Source organism: Microcaecilia unicolor, chromosome 2 (genome assembly GCF_901765095.1).
Source record: "Microcaecilia unicolor chromosome 2, aMicUni1.1, whole genome shotgun sequence".
Lineage (NCBI taxonomy): Eukaryota > Metazoa > Chordata > Amphibia > Gymnophiona > Siphonopidae > Microcaecilia > Microcaecilia unicolor.
This window is the reverse complement of record NC_044032.1, coordinates 83,038,203-83,061,469: the sequence shown is the minus strand read 5'-3', so window position 1 is coordinate 83,061,469 and position 23,267 is coordinate 83,038,203. Positions and strand designations below refer to the sequence as shown.

General features: G+C 50.5%; 1 protein-coding gene across 1 annotated transcript in view; it reads right to left on the bottom strand.

Annotated features, from left to right (window-relative positions):
- The window catches only part of CCDC152 (coiled-coil domain containing 152), a 152,397-nt gene that overhangs the window by 12,693 nt on the left and 116,437 nt on the right, over positions 1 to 23,267 (bottom strand). The window contains exons 7-8 of the mRNA XM_030191930.1: positions 21,041 to 21,168; positions 13,435 to 13,521 (exon numbers count right to left, since the gene is read on the bottom strand). Coding sequence (XP_030047790.1) covers positions 13,435 to 13,521; positions 21,041 to 21,168 — 215 coding nt within the window. The remainder of the gene's footprint in view (positions 1 to 13,434; positions 13,522 to 21,040; positions 21,169 to 23,267) is intronic.

The following is a 23,267-nucleotide window of genomic DNA, read 5'->3' as shown; positions in this document are numbered from 1 at the left end:
GATGCCAGTCTGCCGGTGACCTGAAGCCTGGAACAGAACTGAGGGACTTTGTGGTTTGCTCGAGATGCGAAGAGATCCACCAAGGGGGTGCCCCACGCTTGGAAGATCTGGCGCACCACTCGGGAGTTGAGCGACCACTCGTGAGGTTGCATAATCCTGCTCAACCTGTCGGCCAGACTGTTGTTTACCGCCTGCCAGATATGTGGCTTGGAGCACCATGCCGTTCCGGCGAGCCCAGGTCCACATGCTGACGGCTTCCTGACACAGGGGGCGAGATCCGGTGCCCCCCTGCTTGTTTACATAATACATGGCAACCTGGTTGTCTGTCTGAATTTGAATAATTTGGTGGGACAGCCGATCTCTGAAAGCCTTCAGAGCGTTCCAGATCGCTCGTAACTCCAGAAGATTGATCTGTAGATCGCGTTCCTGGAGGGACCAGCTTCCTTGAGTGTGGAGCCCATCGACATGAGCTCCCCATCCCAGGAGAGACGCATCCGTGGTCAGCACTTTTTGTGGCTGAGGAATTTGGAAGGGACGTCCCAGAGTCAAATTGGTCCAAATCGTCCACCAATACAGGGATTCGAGAAAACTCGTGGACAGGTGGATCACGTCCTCTAGACCCCCAGCGGCCTGATACCACTGGGAGGCTAGGGTCCATTGAGCAGATCTCATGTGAAGGCGGGCCATGGGAGTCACATGAACTGTGGAGGCCGTGGCCCAGCAATCTCAACATCTGCCGAGCTGTGATCTGCTGGGACGCTCGCACCCGGGAGACGAGGGACAACAAGTTGTTGGCTCTCGTCTCTGGGAGATAGGCGCGAGCCGTCCGAGAATCCAGCAGAGCTCCTATGAATTCGAGGTTCTGCACTGGAAGAAGATGGGACTTTGGGTAATTTATCACAAACCCCAGTAGCTCCAGAAGGCGAATAGTCATCTGCATGGACTGCAGGGCTCCTGCCTCGGACGTGCTCTTTACCAGCCAATCGTCGAGATATGGGAACACGTGTACTCCCAGCCTGCGAAGTGCCGCTGCTACCACAGCTAGGCACTTTGTGAACACCCTGGGCGCAGAGGCGAGCCCAAAGGGTAGCACACAGTACTGGAAGTGGCGTGTGCCCAACTGAAATCGCAGATACTGTCTGTGAGCTGGCAGTATCGGGATATGTGTGTAGGCCTCCTTCAAGTCCAGAGAGCATAGCCAATCGTTTTGCTGAATCATGGGGAGAAGGGTGCCCAGGGAAAGCATCCTGAACTTTTCTTTTACGAGATATTTGTTCAGGGCCCTTAGGTCTAGGATGGGACGCATCCCCCCTGTTTTCTTTTCCACAAGGAAGTACCTGGAATAGAATCCCAGCCCTTCTTGCCCGGATGGCACGGGCTCGACCGCATTGGCGCTGAGAAGGGCGGAGAGTTCCTCTGCAAGTACCCTCTTGTGTTGGAAGCTGTAAGACTGAGCTCCCGGTGGACAATTTGGAGGTTTTCAGGTCAAATTGAGGGTGTACCCCTGCCGGACTATTTGCAGAACCCACTGATCGGAGGTTATGAGAGGCCACCTTTGGTGAAAAGCTTTCAACCTCCCTCCGACTGGCAGGTCGCCCGGCACGGACACTTGGATGTCGGCTATGCTCTGCTGGAGCCAGTCAAAAGCTCGCCCCTTGCTTTTGCTGGGGAGCCGCGGGGCCTTGCTGAGTCGCACGCTGCTGACGAGAGCGAGCGCGCTGGGGCTTAGCCTGGGCCGCAGGCTGTCGGGAAGGAGGATTGTACCTACGCTTGCCAGAAGAGTAGGGAACAGTCTTCCTTCCCCCGAAAAATCGTCTACCTGTAGAGGTAGAAGCTGAAGGCTGCCGGCGGGCGAATTTGTCGAATGCGGTGTCCCGCTGGTGGAGAGACTCTACCACCTGTTCGACTTTTTCGCCAAAAATGTTGTCCGCACGGCAAGGCGAGTCCGCAATCCGCTGCTGGATTCTATTCTCCAGGTCGGCGGCACGCAGCCATGAGAGCCTGCGCATCACCACACCTTGAGCAGCGGCCCTGGACGCAACATCGAAAGTGTCATAAACTCCTCTGGCCAGGAATTTTCTGCACGCCTTCAGGTGCCTGACCACCTCCTGAAAAGGCTTGGCTTGCTCAGGGGGAAGAGCATCAACCAAGCCCGCCAACTGCCGCACATTGTTCCGCATGTGTATGCTCGTGTAGAGCTGGTAAGACTGGATCTTGGACACGAGCATAGAGGAATGGTAGGCCTTCCTCCCAAAGGAGTCTAAGGTTCTAGCGTCCTTGCCCGGGGGCGCCGAAGCATGTTCCCTAGAACTCTTAGCCTTCTTTAGGGCCAAATCCACAACTCCAGAGTCGTGAGGCAACTGAGTGCGCATCAGCTCTGGGTCCCCATGGATCCGGTACTGGGACTCGATCTTCTTGGGAATGTGGGGATTAGTTAAGGGTTTCGTCCAGTTCGCAAGCAATGTCTTTTTTAGGACATGGTGCAAGGGAACGGTGGACGCTTCCTTAGGTGGAGAAGGATAGTCCAGGAGCTCAAACATTTCAGCCCTGGGCTCGTCCTCCACAACCACCGGGAAGGGGATGGCCGTAGACATCTCCCGGACAAAGGAAGCAAAAGACAGACTCTCGGGAGGAGAAAGCTGTCTTTCAGGAGAGGGAGTGGGATCAGAAGGAAGACCCTCAGACTCCTCGTCAGAGAAATATCTAGGATCTTCCTCTTCCTCCCACGAGGCCTCACCCTCGGTGTCAGACACAAGTTCACGAACCTGTGTCTGCAACCTCGCCCTGCTCGACTCAGTGGAGCCACGTCCACGATGGGGGCGTCGAGAGGTAGACTCCCTCGCCCGCATCGGCGAAGCTCCCTCCGCCGACGTAGTCGGGGAGCCTTCCTGGGAGGTGGCCGCTGCCGGCACCGCACGCGGTACCGACGTCGGGGACCTCAACCTGGGCGATGGGCCAGCCGGCGCCACGCTCGACGGTACCGGAGGCGCAAGCACCGCCGGTACCGGAGGGGTAGGGCGCAACAGCTCTCCCAGAATCTCTGGGAGAACGGCCCGGAGGCTCTCGTTTAGAGCGGCTGCAGAGAAAGGCTGTGAGGTCGATGCAGGCGTCGACGTCAGGACCTGTTCCGGGCGAGGAGGCTGTTCCGGGCTGTCCAGAGTGGAGCGCATCGACACCTCTTGGACAGAGGGTGAGCGGTCCTCTCGGTGCCGATGCCTGCTGGGTGCCGAATCCCTCGGCGACCCAGAGCTCTCGGTGCCGACGCGGGGAGGAGACCGGTGTCGATGCTTCTTCGACTTCTTCCGAAGCATGTCACCGGAGCTCCCCGGCACCGACGAGGAGGACGTAGAATCCATCCGTCGCTTCCTCGGGGCCGAGGCCGAAGAAGGTCGGTCTCGGGGGGGCTGTACCGCAGGAGCCCTCAGGGTGGGAGGAGACCCACCCGAAGGCTCACCGCCACCAGCAGGGGAATGGACAGCCCTCACCTGCACTCCTGACGATGCACCACCGTCCGACGACATCAGCAGACGAGGTCCCGGTACCACCGGCGTCGATGCAGCTATCCGATGTCTCGGCGCCGATGCAGAGGCCCGATGCCTCGATGCACTCGATGCAAGGGCGGCCGAGGAAGATGGTCTGGACGCTGACGACGTCGATGCACTCGAAGATCCCGGTGCCGATGCCGACGAAGAGCCTGAGAACAAAACGTTCCACTGGGCTAGTCTCGCTACCTGAGTCCGCCTTTGAAGCAGGGAACACAGACTACAGTTCTGAGGGCGGTGCTCGGCCCCCAGACACTGAAGACACGACGAGTGTCGATCAGTGAGCGAGATAACCCGGGCGCACTGGGTGCACTTCTTGAAGCCGCTGGAAGGCTTCGATGTCATGGGCGGAAAAATCACGCCGGCGAAATCAAAGTCCGAAATGACGGAAAAAGAGCACCAAAAACTTTAGAGGGAGAAAATCTCGACCGAGGCCGAAAAGAGGCCTACCCCGACGACGAAAGAAAACTTATCGGGGCCAAAAGCTGGAAAAACGGGGAGGATTGAAACAGAACCCGGTGGAGGGGTTCCGGAGCACTTCCCGAGTAGAAGAAAAGCTTTTCCGAAGAAAAAACACGTTCAACAATATGGACGCGCGAGGTCGACTCTCCGGGGCTCGACACGGCGAAAAATACGACCGTACCGAGTGCGGACAAAAGAAGACTGGCCGGCTCGAGCCGGTTTCGGGCGGGAAGACGGCCGCGCATGCGCGGTGCGCGCGGGCGCGCGAGGGCTAGCAAAGGACTTTGCTAGTGAAGTTTCCGATTGGAGGGGCTGCCGTGGACGTCACCCATCAGTGAGAACAAGCAGCCTGCTTGTCCTCGGAGAAAACGGCATTATAACATCCTCATGCTTGTTTTCCATCCCTTTTCTAATAATACTCAACATTCTGTTCGCCTTCTTGGCCGCCGCAGCACATTAAGCGGAAGATTTCAACGTCCTATCCACAATGACTCCCAGATCCCTTTCTTGGTCTGTAACTCCTAAAGCGGAACCTTGCATGACATAGCCGTAATTTGGGTTCCTCCTTCCCACGTGCATCACTTTGCACTTGTCAACGTTGAATTTCATCTGCCATTTGGACGCCCAATCCCCCAGTCTCACGAGGTCCTCTTGTAATCTTTCACACTCCTCCCGCGACGAGACGACCCTGGATAACTTTGTGTCATCTGCGAATTTAATTACCTCATTAGTTACTCCCATCTCAAGATCATTTATACTGTAAATATGTTAAAAAGCAGCGGTCCTAGCACAGACCCCTGAGGGACTCCACTAACTACCCTTCTCCATCGAGAATACTGACCATTCAACCCTACTCTCTGCTTCCTATCTTTTAACCAGCTCTTAATCCATAATAATACACTGCCTCCGATCCCATGACTCTCCAGTTTCCTTTGGAGTCTTTCATGAGGCACTTTGTCAAACGCCTTTTGAAAATCTAGATATACAATATCCACCGGCTCCCCTTTGTCCACATGTTTGTTCACCCCCTCGAAAAAATGCAGTAGATTTGTGAGGCAAGACTTCCCTTCACTAAATCCGTGCTGACATTGTCTCAGTAGGCCATGCTTTTGTATATGCTCCGTAATTTTATTCTTAATAACAGCCTCCACCATTTTTCCCAGCATCAACGTCAGACTCACCGGTCTATAATTTCCCGGATCTCCTCTGGAACCTTTTTTAAAAAATCGACGTTACATTGGCCACCCTCCAATCTTCCGGTACCACACCTGATTTTAGGGATAAATTACATATTACTAACAGTAGCTCCACAAGTTCATTTTTCAGCTCTATTAATACTCTGGGATGAATACCATCCGGTCCCGGTGATTTACTACTTTTTAGTTTGCAGAACTGCCCCATTACATCCTCCAAGTTTACAGAGAAATCATTTAGTCTTTCTGACTCGTCCGCTTCAAATACCGTCTCCGGCAGCGGTATCCCTCCCAAATCCTCCTCGGTGAAGACCGAAGCAAAGAATTCATTTAATTTCTCCGCTACAGCTTTGTCTTCCCTGATCGCCCCTTTAACACCACAGTCATCCAGCGGCCCTACCGATTCTTTAGCCAGCTTTCTGCTTTTAATATACCTAAAAAAAATTTTTGCTATGTGTTTTCGCTTCTAACGCTAACTTTTTTTCAAAGTCCTTCTTAGCCCTCCTTATCTCCTTTTTGCATTTGGCTTGACATTCCTTATGCTTTACCTTATTGTCTTCAGTCGGTTCCCTTCTCCATTTTCTGAAGGATTGTTTTTTGGCTCGAATAGCTTCCTTTACCTTACCGTTTAGCCACGCTGGCTGACATTTGGTCTTTTTCCTCTTTTTCTAATACGTGGAATATATTTGTCCTGTACTTCTAGGATGGTGTTTTTGAACAGCATCCACGCCTGATTCAAGTTTTTTACCCTTCAGTCTTTTTTTCACCGTTCTCCTCATTTTATCGTAGTCTCCTTTTCTAAAGTTAAACGCTAGTGTATTTCATTTCCTGAGTTCACTTACTTCGTAGCCAATATCAAAACCGATCATATTATGATCACTGTTATCAAGCGGCCCTCGCACCGTTACCCCCTGAACCAGATCATGAGCTCCACTAATGATTAAGTCTAGTATTTTCCCTTCTCTTGTCGGCTCCTGAACCAGCTGTTCCATGAAGCAGTCCTTGATTTTATCAAGAAATTTCACCTCCCTTGCGTGTACCGATGTTTCATTCACCCAGTCTATATCCGGATAATTGAAGTCACCCATTATTGTATCACAACAACGCCGTGTATTTGTTCATAGCTGAACTGGTGATCACCACTACGGTACTATGTAAGCCACATTGAGCCTGCAAATAGGTGGGAAAATGTGGGATACAAATGTAACAAATAATAATAATAATAGTGATAAGTGGTTTACAAAAGACCTACTGAAATTGAAGCATATACGTAGGAAATATGAATGAAAATGGTTAAAAAGGATAAATCTGATGAATCTAGATCAAATTGGAGGAAGGCAATTCATGACTATAAAAAAATTTGCAAGGAAAAGTTATTCTTCTAAACTGATTGGAGTTGATCAATCTAACACTAGGCAACTATTTCAGTGTGTTAATACTTTTACCAACATTCCTCCTTCTCAATCCCAGGTTTCTAAGATGACTCCAACAGCTGACCAATTAGCTGACTACATTCAGTGTAAAATAAGTAATCTTAGACTCTTCCTGACACTCCTGACAGCCCCAGTATTATTCTGTGCTCAACTACTAAATTGGATTCAAGAGCAATTACATGTAGGCAATTTTCCAGTTGAAACTGGTGAAATAATAATCACTCCAATATAGAAGGATATGAACAACCTGCTACTCTTGTTTCTAACTACAGACCCATAGCCTCTATACCATTTTTTTACCAACCTGAGGGACTGGTAACTCTATAGCTAGAGCATAATGAGGATATGCATAATGTTTTGCATGCTTCACAATCAGGTTTTCTGTCCATGTTCACTACTGAAACAGTATTAGGTTCCCTATTAGGGTGATGCGCTCCAATTTGACCTTTCCTCAGCATTTGATCCTAGAAGAAATTGGTATTACGGAAAATGTTTTAAAGTGGGTTTGAGGTTTTTTGATGGAAAGATTTTATAGAGTAAAAATAAAAGATGTTCATTTTCCAGTATGGTCCAATCCCTGTGGAAATCCTTAGGGCTCTCCCCTAAGCGAAAGCTACATACCTGTAGAAGGTATTCTCCGAGGACAGCAGGCTGATTGTTCTCACATATGGGTGACGTCCACGGCAGCCTCTCCGATCGGAGATCTTCACTAGCAAAAGCGTTTGCTAGCCCTCGCGTGCGCATGCACATTGCGCATGCGCGACCGTCTTCCCGCCCGAACGCGAGCGTGCTCGTCAGTCCAGTAAATAGCAAAGACAAAGACAAGGGAAGACACAACTCCAAAGGGGAGGCGGGCGGGTTGGTGAGAACAATCAGCCTGCTGTCCTCGGAGAATACCTTCTACAGGTATGTATGTAGCTTTCGCTTTCTCCGAGGACAAGCAGGCTGCTTGTTCTCACATATGGGTATCCCTAGCCCCCAGGCTCACTCAAAACAACAAACATGGTCAACTGGGCCTCGCAACGGCGAGGACATAACTGAGATTGACCTAAACTTATCCAACTAACTGAGAGTGTAGCCTGGAACAGAATAAAAATGGGCCTAGGGGGGTGGAGTTGGATTCTAAACCCTGAACAGATTCTGTAGCACCAACTGCCCGAACCGACTGTCGCGTTGGGTATCCTGCTGAAGGCAGTAATGCGATGTGAATGTGTGGACAGATGACCACGTTGCAGCCTTGCAAATCTCCTCGATAGTGGCTGACTTCAAGTGGGCCCTGCCATGGCTCTAACACTATGAGCCGTGACATGACCCTCAAGAGTCAGCCCAGCCTGGGCGTAAGTGAAGGAGATGCAATCTGCTAGCCAATTTGAGATGGTGCGTTTCCCGACAGCCACTCCCCTTCTGTTGGGATCAAAAGAAACAAACATATGGGCAGACTGTCTGTGGGGCTGTGTCCGCTCCAAGTAGAAGGTCAATACTCGCTTGCAGTCCAATGTGTGCAGCTGACGTTCAGCAGGGCGGGTATGAGGACGGGGAAAGAATGTTGGCAAGACAATTGACTGGTTCAGATGGAACTCCGACACCACCTTCGGCAAGAACTTAGGGTGAGTGCGGAGGACTACTCTGTTATGATGAAATTTGGTATAAGGAGCATGAGCTACCAAGGCTTGAAGCTCACTGACTCTGTGAGCTGAAGTGACTGCCACCAAGAAAATGACCTTCCAGGTCAAGTACTTCAGATGGCAGGAATCCCGTGGCTCAAAAGGAGGTTTCATCAGCTGGGTGAGAATGACGTTGAGATCCCATGACACTGTAGGAGGTTTGATGGGGAGCTTTGACAAAAGCAAACCTCTCATGAAGCGAACAACTAAAGGCTGTCCCGTGATCGGCTTACCTTCCACACGGTAATGGTATGCACTAATCGCACTAAGATGAACCCTTACAGAGTTGGTTTTAAGACCAGACTCAGACAAGTGGAGAAGGTATTCAAGCAGGGTCTGTGTAGGACACGAGCGAGGAGCTAGGGTCTTGCTGTCACACCAGACGGCAAACCTCCGCCATAAAAAGAAGTAACTCTTCTTAGTGGAATCTTTCCTGGAAGCAAGACTCGAGAGGCAAAATCTACGCTCTCAACATCCAGGCTGTGAGAGTCAGGGACCGGAGGTTGGGGTGCAGAAGCGCCCCCTCGTTCTGAGTAATGAGGGTCGGAAAACACTCCAATCTCCACGGTTCTTCGGAGGACAACTCCAGAAGAAGAGGGAACCAGATCTGACGTGGCCAAAAGGGAGCGATCAGAATCATGGTCCCTCGATCTTGCTTGAGTTTCAACAAAGTCTTCCCCACCAAAGGTATGGGAGGATAAGCATACAGCAGGCCTTCCCCCCAGTCCAGGAGGAAGGCATCCGATGCCAGTCGACCGTGGGCCTGAAGTCTGGAACAGAACTGAGGGACCCTGTGGTTGGCTCGAGATGCGAAGAGATCTACCAAGGGGGTGCCCCACACTTGGAAGATCTGGCGCACCACTCTGGAGTTGAGCGACCACTCGTGAGGTTGCATAATCCTGCTCAACCTGTCGGCCAGACAGTTGTTTACGCCTGCCAGATATGTGGCTTGGAGCCACATGCCGTAACGGCGAGCCCAGAGCCACATGCTGACGGCTTCCTGACACAGGGGGCGAGATCCGGTGCCCCCCTGCTTGTTGATGTAATACATGGCAACCTGGTTGTCTGTCTGAATTTGGATAATTTGATGGGACAGCCGATCTCTGAAAGCCTTCAGAGCATTCCAGATGGCTCGCAACTCCAGGAGATTGATCTGCAGATCGCGTTCCTGGAGGGACCAGCTTCCTTGGGTGTGAAGTCCATCGACATGAGCTCCCCACCCTAGGAGAGACGCATCCGTAGTCAGCACCTTTTGTGGCTGAGGAATTTGGAAGGGGCGTCCCAGAGTCAAATTGGTCCAAATTGTCCACCAATACAGGGATTTGAGAAAACTCGTGGACAGGTGGATCACGTCCTCTAGATCCCCAGCAGCCTGAAACCACTGGGAAGCTAGGGTCCATTGAGCAGATCGCATGTGAAGGCGTGCCATGGGAGTCACATGGACTGTGGAGGCCATGTGGCCAAGCAATCTCAACATCTGCCGAGCTGTGATCTGCTGGGACGCTCATACCCGGGAGACGAGGGACAGCAGATTGTTGGCCCTCGTCTCCGGGAGATAGGCCCGAGCCGTCCGAGAATCTAGTAGAGCTCCTATGAATTCGAGTCTCTGTACTGGGAGAAGGTGGGACTTTGGATAATTTATCACAAACCCCAGTAGCTCCAGGAGGCGAATAGTCATCTGCATGGACTGTAGAGCTCCTGCCTCGGATGTGTTCTTCACCAGCCAATTGTCGAGATAAGGGAACACGTGCACTCCGAGCCTGCGAAGCGCTGCTGCTACCACAGCTAGGCACTTCGTGAACACTCTGGGCGCAGAGGCGAGCCCAAAGGGTAGCACACAGTACTGGAAGTGACGTGATCCCAGACGAAATTGAAGATACTGTCTGTGGGCTGGCAGTATCGGGATGTGTGTATAAGCATCCTTTAAGTCCAGAGAGCATAGCCAATCGTTTTGCTGAATCATGGGAAGAAGGGTGCCCAGGGAAAGCATCCTGAACTTTTCCTTGACCAGATATTTGTTCAGGGCCCTTAGGTCTAGGATGGGACGCATCCCGCCTGTTTTCTTTTCCACAAGGAAGTACCAGGAATAGAATCCCAGCCCTTCTTGCCTGGATGGCACGGGCTCGACCGCATTGGCGCTGAGAAGGGCGGAGAGTTCCTCTGCAAGTACCTGCTTGTGCTGGAAGCTGAAGGATTGAGCTCCCGGTGGGCAATTTGGAGGTTTCGAGGCCAAATTGAGGGTGTATCCTTGCCGGACTATTTGGAGGACCCACTGGTCGGAGGTTATGAGAGGCCACCTTTGGTGAAAAACTTTCAACCTCCCCCCGACCGGCAGATCGCCCGGCACAGACACTTTGACATCGGCTATGCTCTTCTGGAGCCAGTCAAAAGCTCGCCCCCTGCTTTTGCTGGGGAGCTGTGGGGCCTTGAGGCGCACTCTGCTGACGAGAGCGCGCGCGCTGGGGCTTAGCCTGGGCCGCAGGCTGTCGAGAGGGAGGATTGTACCTACGTTTACCAGAAGAGTAGGGAACAGTCCTCCTTCTCCCATAAAAACGTCTACCTGAAGAGGTAGATGCTGATGGCTGCCGGCGGGAGAATTTGTCGAAAGCGTTATCCCGCTGGTGGAGCTGCTCTACCACCTGTTCGACTTTTTCTCCAAAAATGTTGTCCGCTCAGCAAGGGGAGTCCACAATCCGCTGCTGGATTCTATTCTCCAGGTCGGAGGCACACAGCCATGACAGTCTGCGCATCACCACACCTTGAGCAGCGGCCCTGGACGCAACATCAAAGGTATCATAAACCCCTCTGGCCAGGAATTTTCTGCACGCCTTCAGCTGCCTGACCACCTCCTGAAACGGCTTGGCTTGCTCAGAAGGGAGCTTGTCTACCAAGCCCGCCAACTGCCGCACATTGTTCCGCATGTGAATGCTCGTGTAGAGCTGGTAGGACTGAATCTTGGCCACGAGCATTGAAGAATGGTAGGCCTTCCTCCCAAAGGAGTCTAAGGTTCTAGAGTCCTTGCCCAGGGGCGCTGAAGCATGTTCCCTAGAACTCTTAGCCTTCTTTAGGGCCAGATCCACCACCCCAGAGTCGTGAGGCAACTGAGTGCGCATCAGCTCTGGGTCCCCATGGATCCGGTACTGGGACTCGATCTTCTTGGGAATGTGGGGATTAGTTAAAGGCTTGGTCCAGTTCGCCAGCAATGTCTTTTTTAGGACATGATGCATGGGTACTGTGGACGCTTCCTTAGGTGGAGAAGGATAGTCCAAGAGCTCAAACATTTCAGCCCTGGGCTCATCCTCCACAACCACCGGGAAGGGGATGGCCGTAGACATCTCCTGGACAAAGGCCGCGAAAGACAGACTCTCAGGAGGAGAAAGCTTTCAGGGGAGGGAGTGGGATCAGAAGGAAGACCCTCAGACTCCTCGTCAGAGAAATATCTGATGTCCTCCACCTCCTCCCACGAGGCCTCACCATCGGTATCAGACACAAGTTCGTGAACCTGTGTCTGAAGCCGTGCCCGACTCGACCGTGGAAACACGGCCATGGTGGGAGCATTGAGAGGTAGACTCCCTCGCCAGCACTGGCAAAGCTCCCTCCACCGACGTCGTCGGGGAGTCTTCCTGGGAGGCGGCGGCAACCGGTACCGCAAGCAGTACCGATGTCGGAGACCTCAGCCCGGGCAAAGGGCCAGCCGGCGCTTCGCTCAACGGTACCGGAGGCGCAAGCACCCCCGGTACCGGAGGGGAAGGGCGCAACAGGTCTCCCAGGATCTCTGGGAGAACGGCCCGGAGACTCTCGTGCAGAGCGGCTGTGGAGAAAGACATGGAAGCCGATGCAGGCGTCGAGGTCAGAGTCTGTTCTGGGCGTGGAGGCGGTTCCGGGCTGTCCAAGGTGGAGCGCATCGACACCTCCTGAACAGAGGGTGAGCGATCCTCCCGGTGCCGATGCCTACTGGGTGCCGACTCCCTCGGCGACCCAGAGCTCTCGGTACCGATGCGGGAAGGAGACCGGTGTCGATTTCTTCAAACGAAGCATGTCACCGGAGCTTCCCGGTACCGACGAGGAGGACGTAGAATCCAGCTGTCGCTTCATCGGGGCCGAGGCCGAAGAAGGTCGGTCTCGGGGGGGCTGTACCACAGGAGCCCTCAGGGCAGGAGGAAACCCACCCGAAAGCTCACCGCCACCAGCAGGGGAATGGACAGCCCTCACCTGCACTCCAGTCGAAGCACCACCGTCCGACGACATCAGCAACAGCGGAGGTCCCGGTACCACCGACGCCGACGAAGCCTTCCGATGTCTCGGTACCGACGATGCAGAGGGTCGAAACCTCAATGCCGTCGATGCCGAAGACTTCGATGCTGTTGACGTCGATGCACTCGATGCCTCCGGTGCTGTTGTTGACGAAGAGTCCGAGAACAACACGTTCCACTGGGCCAATCTCGCTACCTGAGTCCTCTTCTGTAAAAGAGCACAAAGACTACAGGCCTGCGGGCGGTGCCCAGCCCCTAGACACTGAAGACACGAAGCGTGCCTATCAGTGAGCGAGATTACCCGGGCGCACTGGGAGCACTTCTTGAAGCCGCTGGGAGACTTCGATGACATGGGCGGAAAAATCACGCCAGCGAAATCAAAATTCGTGATGGCGACGAAGGCACCAAAAATAAGGGAGAGAGAAAAAAACCCGTACCGAGGCCACGAAACAGGCCTACCCCGAAAGCGAAAGGAAACTTATGCTGGGGAAAACAAACTGGACACACGGGTAGGGACAAAGACCAAAAGGTCTCTTTTATTTATTTATTTTTACGGAAATCGTAAAGACGCGCGAGGGTCAACTTGAGGGGCACGAAACGGCGGCAAAACACGACCGTCCCGAGCGCGGACAAAAGAAGACTAACGAACACGAGCCGGTTCGGGCGGGAAGACGGCCGCGCATGCGCGGTGCGCATGGGCGCGCGAGGACTAGCAAAGGCCTTTGCTAGTGAAGTTTCCGGTTGGAGGGGCTGCCATGGACGTCACCCATCAGTGAGAACAAGCAGCCTGCTTGTCCTCTTAGAATTATACTTACTAACTATATCTCTCAAAGAAACATGCTATGGTTATATGACATCACTACAAGAGGAAATAAAAATTAACATACCATCCGGTAGATATTCTGAGGTAAACCAGTTGTATCTGGATATGATTTTGCTGTTTTATGCTGAATTCTTGCTAACTTGGCATTAAACTGAATAAGAGCAAACATAATAGTCACTGTATAAAAGTTAAATTTTGAGGACTACAAAAACAGATATAATAATCTTTACAGTAGGTCCCATTTTATTCAATGGGGCATAGCTACTAATAATGCACCTTAATGGAATCAGCACACTAACACAATAATGCACATTGGTAACCCTAGCTAAATATGTTAATGAAACTTAAGCATGAAAATAAATCCCACTTACTGGAGTAATTTTTCAAAAATATGGGGCCTGATTTACTAAGCTATTGTCCTATAGACAGAGGAGTAAATGAATTAATAGATGTAGATCAGAATACATGTACAAGTATCAGTTTTAGAAAAGGCACTAATATATGGCAGCCTGCATGGATTTAAATGAGGTGTGCTCTGAATGAGCCTTCCAGGTATACGTATGCTACATTTTTATTTTCAAGTCTCTTTATTAAGGAACTTTACAATAAGGCATAATATGAAAACATGAAAAACCAACAGCAACTCGAGCTATCCAGTTACGCTACTCATAAATCCAGTTTTCAACTTTTATAGCCCCCCTCCTCCCAATCATCAATATAACTCTGCCTGACAAGTAGGCCTGTTTTATTATACATCACCTGTCTAAACGAATCCCAAATCCCCCCTCCCCTCACCGACCCAACATAAAATACCTGGATATTTGCGACACAACGTAACCAAAGACCATAATGGACATTTCCGAACTCTTCCTCTCCCTCTCTAAGTTCTCCCCAATTGTCTTTGACCATACATGTACCTCATTCTACTATAATATCACCTTGATATTGTTCACACCTTGTATTTGTTCACACCAGAATCAGTTAATGCCGTTTATGGTACTATGTAAGCCACATTGAGCCTGCAAAGAGGTGGGAAAATGTGGGATACAAATGCAACAAATAAAATAAAGCCTACAGAAACCCAACTGCTGCTTCTTATCTTCACAGGCAGATGATCAAAAGCCCCGCGCTGCTCCAAACAGTGCTCTAAAAATAGCGCTGGAACAGCGCGGGGCTTTACCGCACCGATGATCAGAGATAATGCATGCAAATTTAAGCAGCACAATTATCTCTGATCATCGGGTAGAAGTGCGGGCGAATTGTGCCTGAGCATGCGCTCAGCACAATCCTCCCGCACTTGTTTGACAGGTCTGGGCTGTCAAAAGCCCAAACCTGTCAAACACCCGAAAGATCTGCCCCGTCCCCTGCCCCGAGCAACAGGGGCTGGAGGTCCAGTGGACCTCCGGTCCCCCCAACAATCCCACCCTTCCCCAGGTTCAGGGAGGGCTGGAGATCCGGTGGGTATCCAGCCCCCCCAAAATTGGTCCATGGTGGTTGCGGCAAAACCCCCTCCCACCCAGCGTTGTCTGAGCAGTCCCTGGTGGTCTAGTGTTAGGACAACCCCCTCCCGGCCCCCTTAACTTCAGTATGAGGAGGGACGCAGCCTGCCTCCCTCCTCTTCTTTGGGATGACGGCGCCGCAAAATGGCGCCACCCAGCCCCGCCCAGTGCATCTTGGGATACGCTGGGCGGGGCTACAGACCATGTAAGGGAGCGATTCCCTTACATGGTCTGTAGCCCCACCCAGCGCATCCCAAGATGCACTGGGCGGGGCTGGGCGCCGCCATTTTGCGGCGGCGTCATCCCAAAGAAGAGGAGGGAGGCAAGCTGCGTCTCTTCGCCAACTGAAGGTAGGGGGGCCGGGAGGGGGTTGTCCTAACACTAGACCACCAGGGACTGATCGGACAACACTGGGGGGGGGGGGGAATTGGGGTGGGCTGGAGGTCCGCCGGACCTCCAGTCCCCCCCCATTGCTCGCTGGGTGGCAGGGGGTTTTGCTGCGACCACCATAGACCAATTTCGGGGGGGGGGGGGGGGGTTTGGAGACCCACCGGATCTCCAGCCCTCCCTGAACCTGGGGGTGGGATCGTCGGGGGACTAGAGGTCCACCGGACCTCCAGCCCCATTTGCAGGTTTGCTTTGGGGGGGAACGGAGGCCTGCCAGCATGCAACTGCATGCTGGACAGGGCTCACCATTCCTCCCCAATGATCGGCAAACCCTAACGCCAGCTTGGAGCTGGCGTAGGGTTTGCTGCGGCCAGCGACCCAATCTTTTGCGAGCTGGCCGCTGATCATTGGGATGAATGCGCTAAGCCCTGTTTAGCATGCATTAGCATGCTACTTGCGCAAAGAGCCCTCGAGTGCGTTGTTTCACGCGCTCGAGGGCTCTAATCATGGGGCGGTAGCAAACACCAGCGCTAGTACGGCGCTAACAGCCTCTAGCGCCGGCGTTTGCTTTTGATCATGAGGGCCTCAGAGAGGTTTCACTTTACAGCTTGGACTGATTAAGAACCAGGCTTTGATGCTTCAGGAGGAGGATCTGTATGTAATCTCCCCATATTAAAAGAAATTGCTTTTCCTGTTTCAGCATCTGTTTTGCTCCTTCCTGCTCCCACATCATCACTTTGTGCAAGGTATTCCTCCATTCCAAAACTTTATCTTGAAGCTAATGCCTTATAAAGCGAAGCTACATACCTGTAGCAGGTATTCTTCGAGGACAGCAGGCTGATTGTTCTCACAGATGTCGACCCAGGAATCAGCATTTTGCAAGCAAAATATAAAAAAAGTCTTGCTAGAGTCTTCTGGCGTGCGTGCAGCACGCACCGTACATGCGTGGACTGATTTCCCGCCTGTTGCGTGAACGCGTTCCTCAGTTAAATCAAAAGCATAAAAAGAAACAATAACAACTCCAAAGGGGAGGTGGGCGGGTTTGTGAGAACAATCAGCCTGCTATCTTCGGAGAATACCTGCTACAGGTATGTATCTTCGCTTTCTCCGAGGACAAGCAGGCTGCTTGTTCTCACATGTGGGGTATCCCTAGCAACCAGGCTCACTCAAAACAATGAACATTGGTCAATTGGGCCTTGCAACGGCGAGGACATAACAGAGATTGACCTGAAACCATAAACAACTAACTGAGAGTGCAGCCTGGAACAGAAAAAAATGGGTCTAGGGGGGCGGAGTTGGATTCTAAACCCCGAACAGATTCTGCAGCACCGACTGCCCAAACCGACTGTTGCATCGGGTATCCTGCTGAAAGCAGTAGTGAGATGTGAATGTGTGGACTGATGACCACATTGCAGCCTTGCAAATCTCTTCAATGGAGGCTGACTTTAAGTGAGCCACTGACACAGCCATGGCTCTAACATTATGAGCCATGACATGGCCCTCTAAAGACAGCCCAGCTTGGGCATAAGTGAAGGAAATGCAATCTGCTAGCCAATTTGAGATTGTGCATTTTCCAATGGTGACTCCCCTCCTGTTGGGATCAAAGGAAACAAATAACTGGGTGGACTGTCTAAAGGGCTTTGTCCGCTCCACGTAAAAGGCCAATGCTCTCTTGCAGCCCAAGGTGTGCAAACTGCTTTCGCCAGGATGGGTATGAGGACGGGGAAAGAAAGTTGGCAAGACAACTGATTGGTTCAGATGGAACTCCGACACCACCTTTGGCAGGAACTTCGGGTGCACGCGGAGGACTAATCTGTTGTGATGGAACTTGATATAAGGTGCATGCACACTCACTGACTCTACGAGCTGAAGTAACAGCCACCAAGAAAATGACCTTCCAGTTCAAGTACTTCAGATGGCAGGAATTCAGTGGCTCAAAAGGAGCTTTCATCAGCTGGGTGAGGACAACGTTGAGATCCCATGACACTAGTGGAGGTTTGACAGGGGGCTTTGACAAAAGCAAACCTCTCATGAAACGAACAACTAAAGGCTGTCCAGAGATAGGCTTACCCTCTACATGGCGATGATAAGCACTAATTGCACTAAGGTGAACTCTTACGGAGTTGGTCTTGAGACCAGACTCTGACGAGTAAAGAAGGTATTCAAGCAGGGTCTGTGTAGGACAAGAAAGAGGATCTAGGGCCTTGCTGTCAGACCAGGCGGCAAACCTCCTCCATTTGAAAGAGTAACACCTCTTCGTGGAATCTTTCCTGGAAGCAAGCAAGACTCGGGAGACATCCTCTGAAAGACCCAAGGAGGCAAATTCTAAGCTCTCAACATCCAGGCCGTGAGAGCCAGAGACTGGAGGTTGGGATGTAGAAGCGACCCCTCGTTCTGAGTGATGGAAAACAGTCCAATCTCCACGGTTCTTCGGAGGACAACTCCAGAAGAAGAGGGCAAAAACTCTGATGCGGCCAGAAGGGTGCAATCAGGATCATGGTTCCGCAGTCTTTCTTGAGTTTTAGCAAAGTCTTTTCTACTAGAGGTATGGGAGGATATGCATACAGAAGGCCTGTCCCCTAATGTAGGAAAAAGGCATCTGATGCTAGTCTGTCGTGGGCCTGAAGTCTGGAACAGAACTGAGGGACCTTGTGATTGATCTGAGTGGCAAAAAGATACACCGAGGGGGAGCCCCACGCTCGGAAGATCTTGCGGACTACGCCCATGTTCAGTGACCACTCATGAGGTTGCATAATCTTGCTCAATCTGTTGGCCAGACTGTTGTTTACGCCTGCCAGATAAGTGGCTTGGAGAAATATGCTATGACGGCGAGCCCAAAGCCATATTTGGACAGCTTCCTGACAGAGAGCGAGATCCAGTGCCCCCTTGCTTGTTGGTGTAAAACATGACAACCTGATTTTCTGTCTGAATTAAGATTACTTGGTTGGAGGCCGATCTCTGAAAGCCTTTACAGTGTTCCAGATCGCTCTTAATTCCAGGAGGTTGATCTGCAGACCTTTTTCCTGAAAGGACCAGGTTCCCTGAGTGTGGAACCTATCTACATGAGCTCCCCACCCCAGGAGAGATATATCCATCGTCAGCACTTTTCGTGGCTGAGGAACTTGGAATGGTCGTCCCATGGTCAAATTGGATCGAATCGTCCACCACTGAAGAGAATTCCAAAAGCTGGTGTTACAGTTGGATGACATCCTCTAGATCCCCCGCAGCTTGAAACCACTGGGAAGCTAGGGTCCATTGAGCTGATCTCATATGTAGATGTGCCATGGGCGTGACCAGAAGTGTAGAGGCCATGTGCCCCAGAAGTCTCAACATCTGCCGAAACGTGATCTGCTGAGACACTCGAACCATGGACACCAGGGATAGAAGGCTGTCCGCCCTAGTCTCAGGAAGATAAGCTCGAGCTGAGTGTTCAACAGAGCTCTAATGAATTCCAATTTTTGGACTTGGGAGAGATGGGACTTGGGATAATTTATGACGAACCCCAGTAGCTCTAGCATCCGAACAGTCATTCGCATGGACTCCAGATCGCCCTCCTTCGAGGTGCTCTTCACCAGCCAATCGTTGAGATAAGGAAACACATGCACTCCCAGTTTGCGTAGCGACGCTGCGACTTCATCTAGGCATTTGGTAAACACTCTGGGCGCACTGCTGTGTTCCCAGCCGAAATCGAAGATACTTCCTATGAGCTGGAAGTATCGAAATGTGTGTGTAAGCATCCTTTAAGTAAAAGAGCATAGCCAATCGTTTTCCTGAATCACGGGATGAAGGGTGCCTAGGGAAACCATCCTGAACTTTTCTCGGATAAGAAATTTGTTCAGGGCCCTTAGATCTAGGATGGGACACATCCCCCCGTTTTCTTTTGCAAAAGGAAGTACCTGGAATAGAATCCCATTCCTTCTTCCCCTGGTGGAACGCGTTCGACCACTTGGGCCTGTAGAAGGGTGGAGAGTTCCTCTGCAAGTATCTGCTTGTGCTGAGAGCTGTAGGACTGAGCTCCCGGTGGGCAATTTGGAGGCTTTGATTCTAGATTGATGGTGTATCCTAACTGGACAATTTGAAGAACCCACTGGTCAGAGGTTATAAGAGGCCACCTTTGGTGAAAAAACATTAACCTCCCCCAACGGGCAAGTCTTCCAGTACGGACACGTATACTGAGGCTATGCTGAACTGGAGCCAGTCAAAAGCCCGTCCCTTGCATTTACTGGGGAGCCACGGTGGCCTTAGGCACATGCTGTTGACGAGAACGAGCGCGCTGGGACTGAGCCTGGGCAGGCTGCCAAGAAGCAGGAGTGTACCTACGCCTAGCATAGGAATAGCGAGCACTCCTCTTCCCTCCAAAAACCCTACTAGATGAGGAGGTAGAAGCAGAAGACGCCCGGCGGGAGAGAGAATCCATAGCATCATTGTGCTTCTTGAGCTGGTCAACTGGATCCTCTACTTTCTCACCAAAAAGGTTATTCCCCCCGGCAAGGAACATCTGCCATCCACTGCTGGACCGAATGATCCAGGTCAGAGACATGCAGCCATGAGAGTCTGCGCATCACTATACTTTGGGCAGCGATCTTGGATGCTACATCAAAAGTGTCGAACTTACCCCTGGCCAGGAATTTTCGACATGCCTTCTGCTGCCTGATCACCTGGCTAAAAGGCTCGGTCTGCTCCGGAGGGAGTGCATCAACCAAGCTAGACAGTTGCCTCACCAAGTTCTGCAAGTGGATGCTCGTGAACAGCTGGTATGTTTGGATTATGGCAGTGAGCATAGCAGCCTGATACGCCTTCCTCCCAAAAGTCCAAGGTTCTAGATTCTTTGCCTGGGGGCACCGAGGCATAGTCCCTAGTGCTCTTGACTCTTGAGGGCGGAGTCCACCACCATGGAATTGTGAGGTAGCTGAGACCTCATCAATACAGGCTCACCGTGGATCCGATATTGGGATTCAGTTTTCTTCGGGATCATGGGATTAGACAGAGGGAACGACCAGTTTCGCTTAAGGACTTCTTTCAGTACATTATGCAAAAGAGCCATTGCAGCCTCTCTAGGTGAAGAAGGATAATCCAGGACCTCGAGCATCTTAGCACTGGGCTCATCCTCAACCTCCATAGGGAAGGGAAGAGCCGCAGCTATTTCCCAGACAAAGGAGGTAAAGGATAGACTCTCTGGTGGAGAAAGTCTTCTTTCTAATGGAGGGGAAGGTTAAGAGGCAATCCCATAGAGGGTGCCCTCAGAACGTAACTTCACCCATTACTACTACTAATTTATATAGCACTACTAGATGTATGCAGTGCTGTATATTACATGCAGGCAATTTCTCTGTCCCTAGAGGGCTCACAGTTTAAATTTTTTGTACCAGGGGCAATGGAGGGTTAAGTGACTTGCCTAAGGTCACAAGGAGCTGTAGTGGGAATCAAACCTAGGTTACTAGGATCAAAGCCTACTGCACTAAACCATTAGGCTACTCCTCCACAACCCATTTTCACAGTGATGAATTAGTTTCATTCATTGGGCTCCATCAGGGTGCACTTCACTATCAAGTGCACAGTTCTCAAAACACTTAACACAGCTAAATATGTCCCAGAAATTTCAATTATCACTTAAATCAATTATATCAAAGATTAAGGTTATTGAAAATCAAAAAATATTGCCACATTCTAAAATGGAGAATGTATCTGGGAGTGCTATAGTTGCTGTTGCAAAAGCAGTGTAATTTTGCATCAGTTGGTGAGTGTGGCTTACTGTGTTTAAAATTCTTACCCTTAACTCTATACCTCTATCTGCAGTTTGATTATTTCACTTTGTTTTTCTTTTTCTTGAGTTCTCAGTTGCCTGTTTAACTCTAAAATCTCTATATCCTTTTCATTCATCAATTTTTTATGCTCTTCTTCTTTAAGTTCAACTGATAATAAAAAAAATGATAGTTAAGTAACTGTGAACAACAGTATAATAGCATACACTAAACTGGCTCATAATGGATTCAATGCAAGATTATAATTAAACCAAAGATTTGAACTTTGGCAAAGCTTTTACCACTCAAAGAAAACATAACAGAATGACAAATCTGAAATGTAAAATACATAGGGTATAACATTTAACACAATTTAAAGGGACAGGAGACACCAGGGCAGTTTGGGTGGAGCCAGGATTTACCTGGTTAATGATGATTCTCAGGCTACTAACCAAGTAAGTGGCTGGATAACGATAGGACAGCAAAACAATTATCCAAACTTTAGCTAGGTAGTTATTTGGGTACCAGTCTGAATAGCAGTTAGCACCTAGATAACTTCTGGCAGATAGGCAAGACCCAGATATTCAGTGCAGTACCCAAATTAGGCCTGACATTGAATATAGAGATCAGATTTAACCCATGGAGATCAGCACCTTAAATGTTGCTGTCAACAGGCTGAATATTGGGCTCATAGTAAACTGCTTGAGCAGATAAAAGATTTGTGCAAGGAATGGAATTTAGAAGGGAAGAATATGTTATGAAATGTGTATTACCAGTACATGTGCTGTACCTACTGCAGATGAACAAATGGAGAATTCTAACTTCTAATTACTACCAGCTAAGGACCATTCACATGTACCACAATTCATTAGAAAATACAAATGGTGGCTAGCTGCCACTCCTACAGATAGCTCTTGACCTCGTCAAAGCGCTACCTTTTTATTATTGGTAGCCCAGTTGCTCCTGCCTAATCCAGAGCTCCTAGTGTTAGTCTCATGCAACTCCCATGGTAGGGGTCACGTTTCTGATCCACAGGGGTCTTCGGGCACAAGCAATGCCCAGGTCCAGCACCAACTGCAAAATGGTGTGACTAACACTAGGGGTCAAATTTCCGCATAAAGAAACATGAAGGAGGAAGTGACGTCACCGATGCCGATGGCTGCCTAGCGCTCTAGCTCCCGTTCCTCGATAACTACAAAAGCTATAAAAAGCAATCACCAGCCTTTTTGGAACTGCCTGCAGTGTTCTCCATTGTTCCTCATCGAAAGCAGGATGAGTAAAGCGTCTTCGGCGCGAGCTAAAGAGCAAGAGAAGTCAGCTGGCGGCGGATCGACCAAAACCGCGAAGCGCCACGAGGTAATGACGCCGGTCTCCCCCTCTGATTCTGACTCAGCGCTGTCGTTGGCGGAATCGTGGAAACCGCATATTAAAAAAGGAATCTCAGGCGAACTTCGTCAGATACTGTCTGGTATACAAGCAGACATAAATAAATCGAGGGATGAGATTCTGGATCGGATGGAGACACTGAGCTCCGATCTCCGCGAGCTGGGGAACAGAGTCGAAGAGGTTGAAACTAAGCTGGAAGAGCACTCTGAGTCCCTGCTTTCACACGAGACCCATCTCCAAGCTTTAGACCAAAAGAATATAGATCTAACTTACAAGCTTGATGATCTTGAAAACAGGGGAAGGAGCGTGAAGCCCAGCTGCAATTTTTCTGGCTCTGTCTGTTTCAAAAAGTATTGTTAGTTTACCTACATTTATATTTCCTAGTTCTTGGATCAATATTATGTGGACTAAATTGTTGTTTATTTTGCCTTTATTAAGGGAATTAATTCCCAACATAGAAGTTTTGTTTTATTTCTAGAATGTGAACTTATGTGGATTGCATAAATGTATTTGAATAAATGTAAAAAAAAAAAAAAGAAAACAGGGGAAGGAGGAACAACCTCAGATTCCGCGGAGTTCCTGAGGGAGGTGAGACTGAGGATGTCCTGCAGATTGTACAAACACTGTGTGCCAGTCTGCTGGGGGCCGAGGCTGCAGGGGTGAAGATTGAGATTGATAGAGCGCATAGATCCTTGGGTCAGTGGCAGGAGAACAGAGCATGGGATATCATCACCCGGTTCCACCGACACGAAGTAAAGGAACAATTGCTCAACTGCGCCAGGAAAAAGCCCAATCTGGAATATGGCGGGGTCAAAATAACTGTGTATCAAGATCTATCACAGTTCACCCTGCAACAAAGACGTCTCATGAAACCAGTTCTGGAC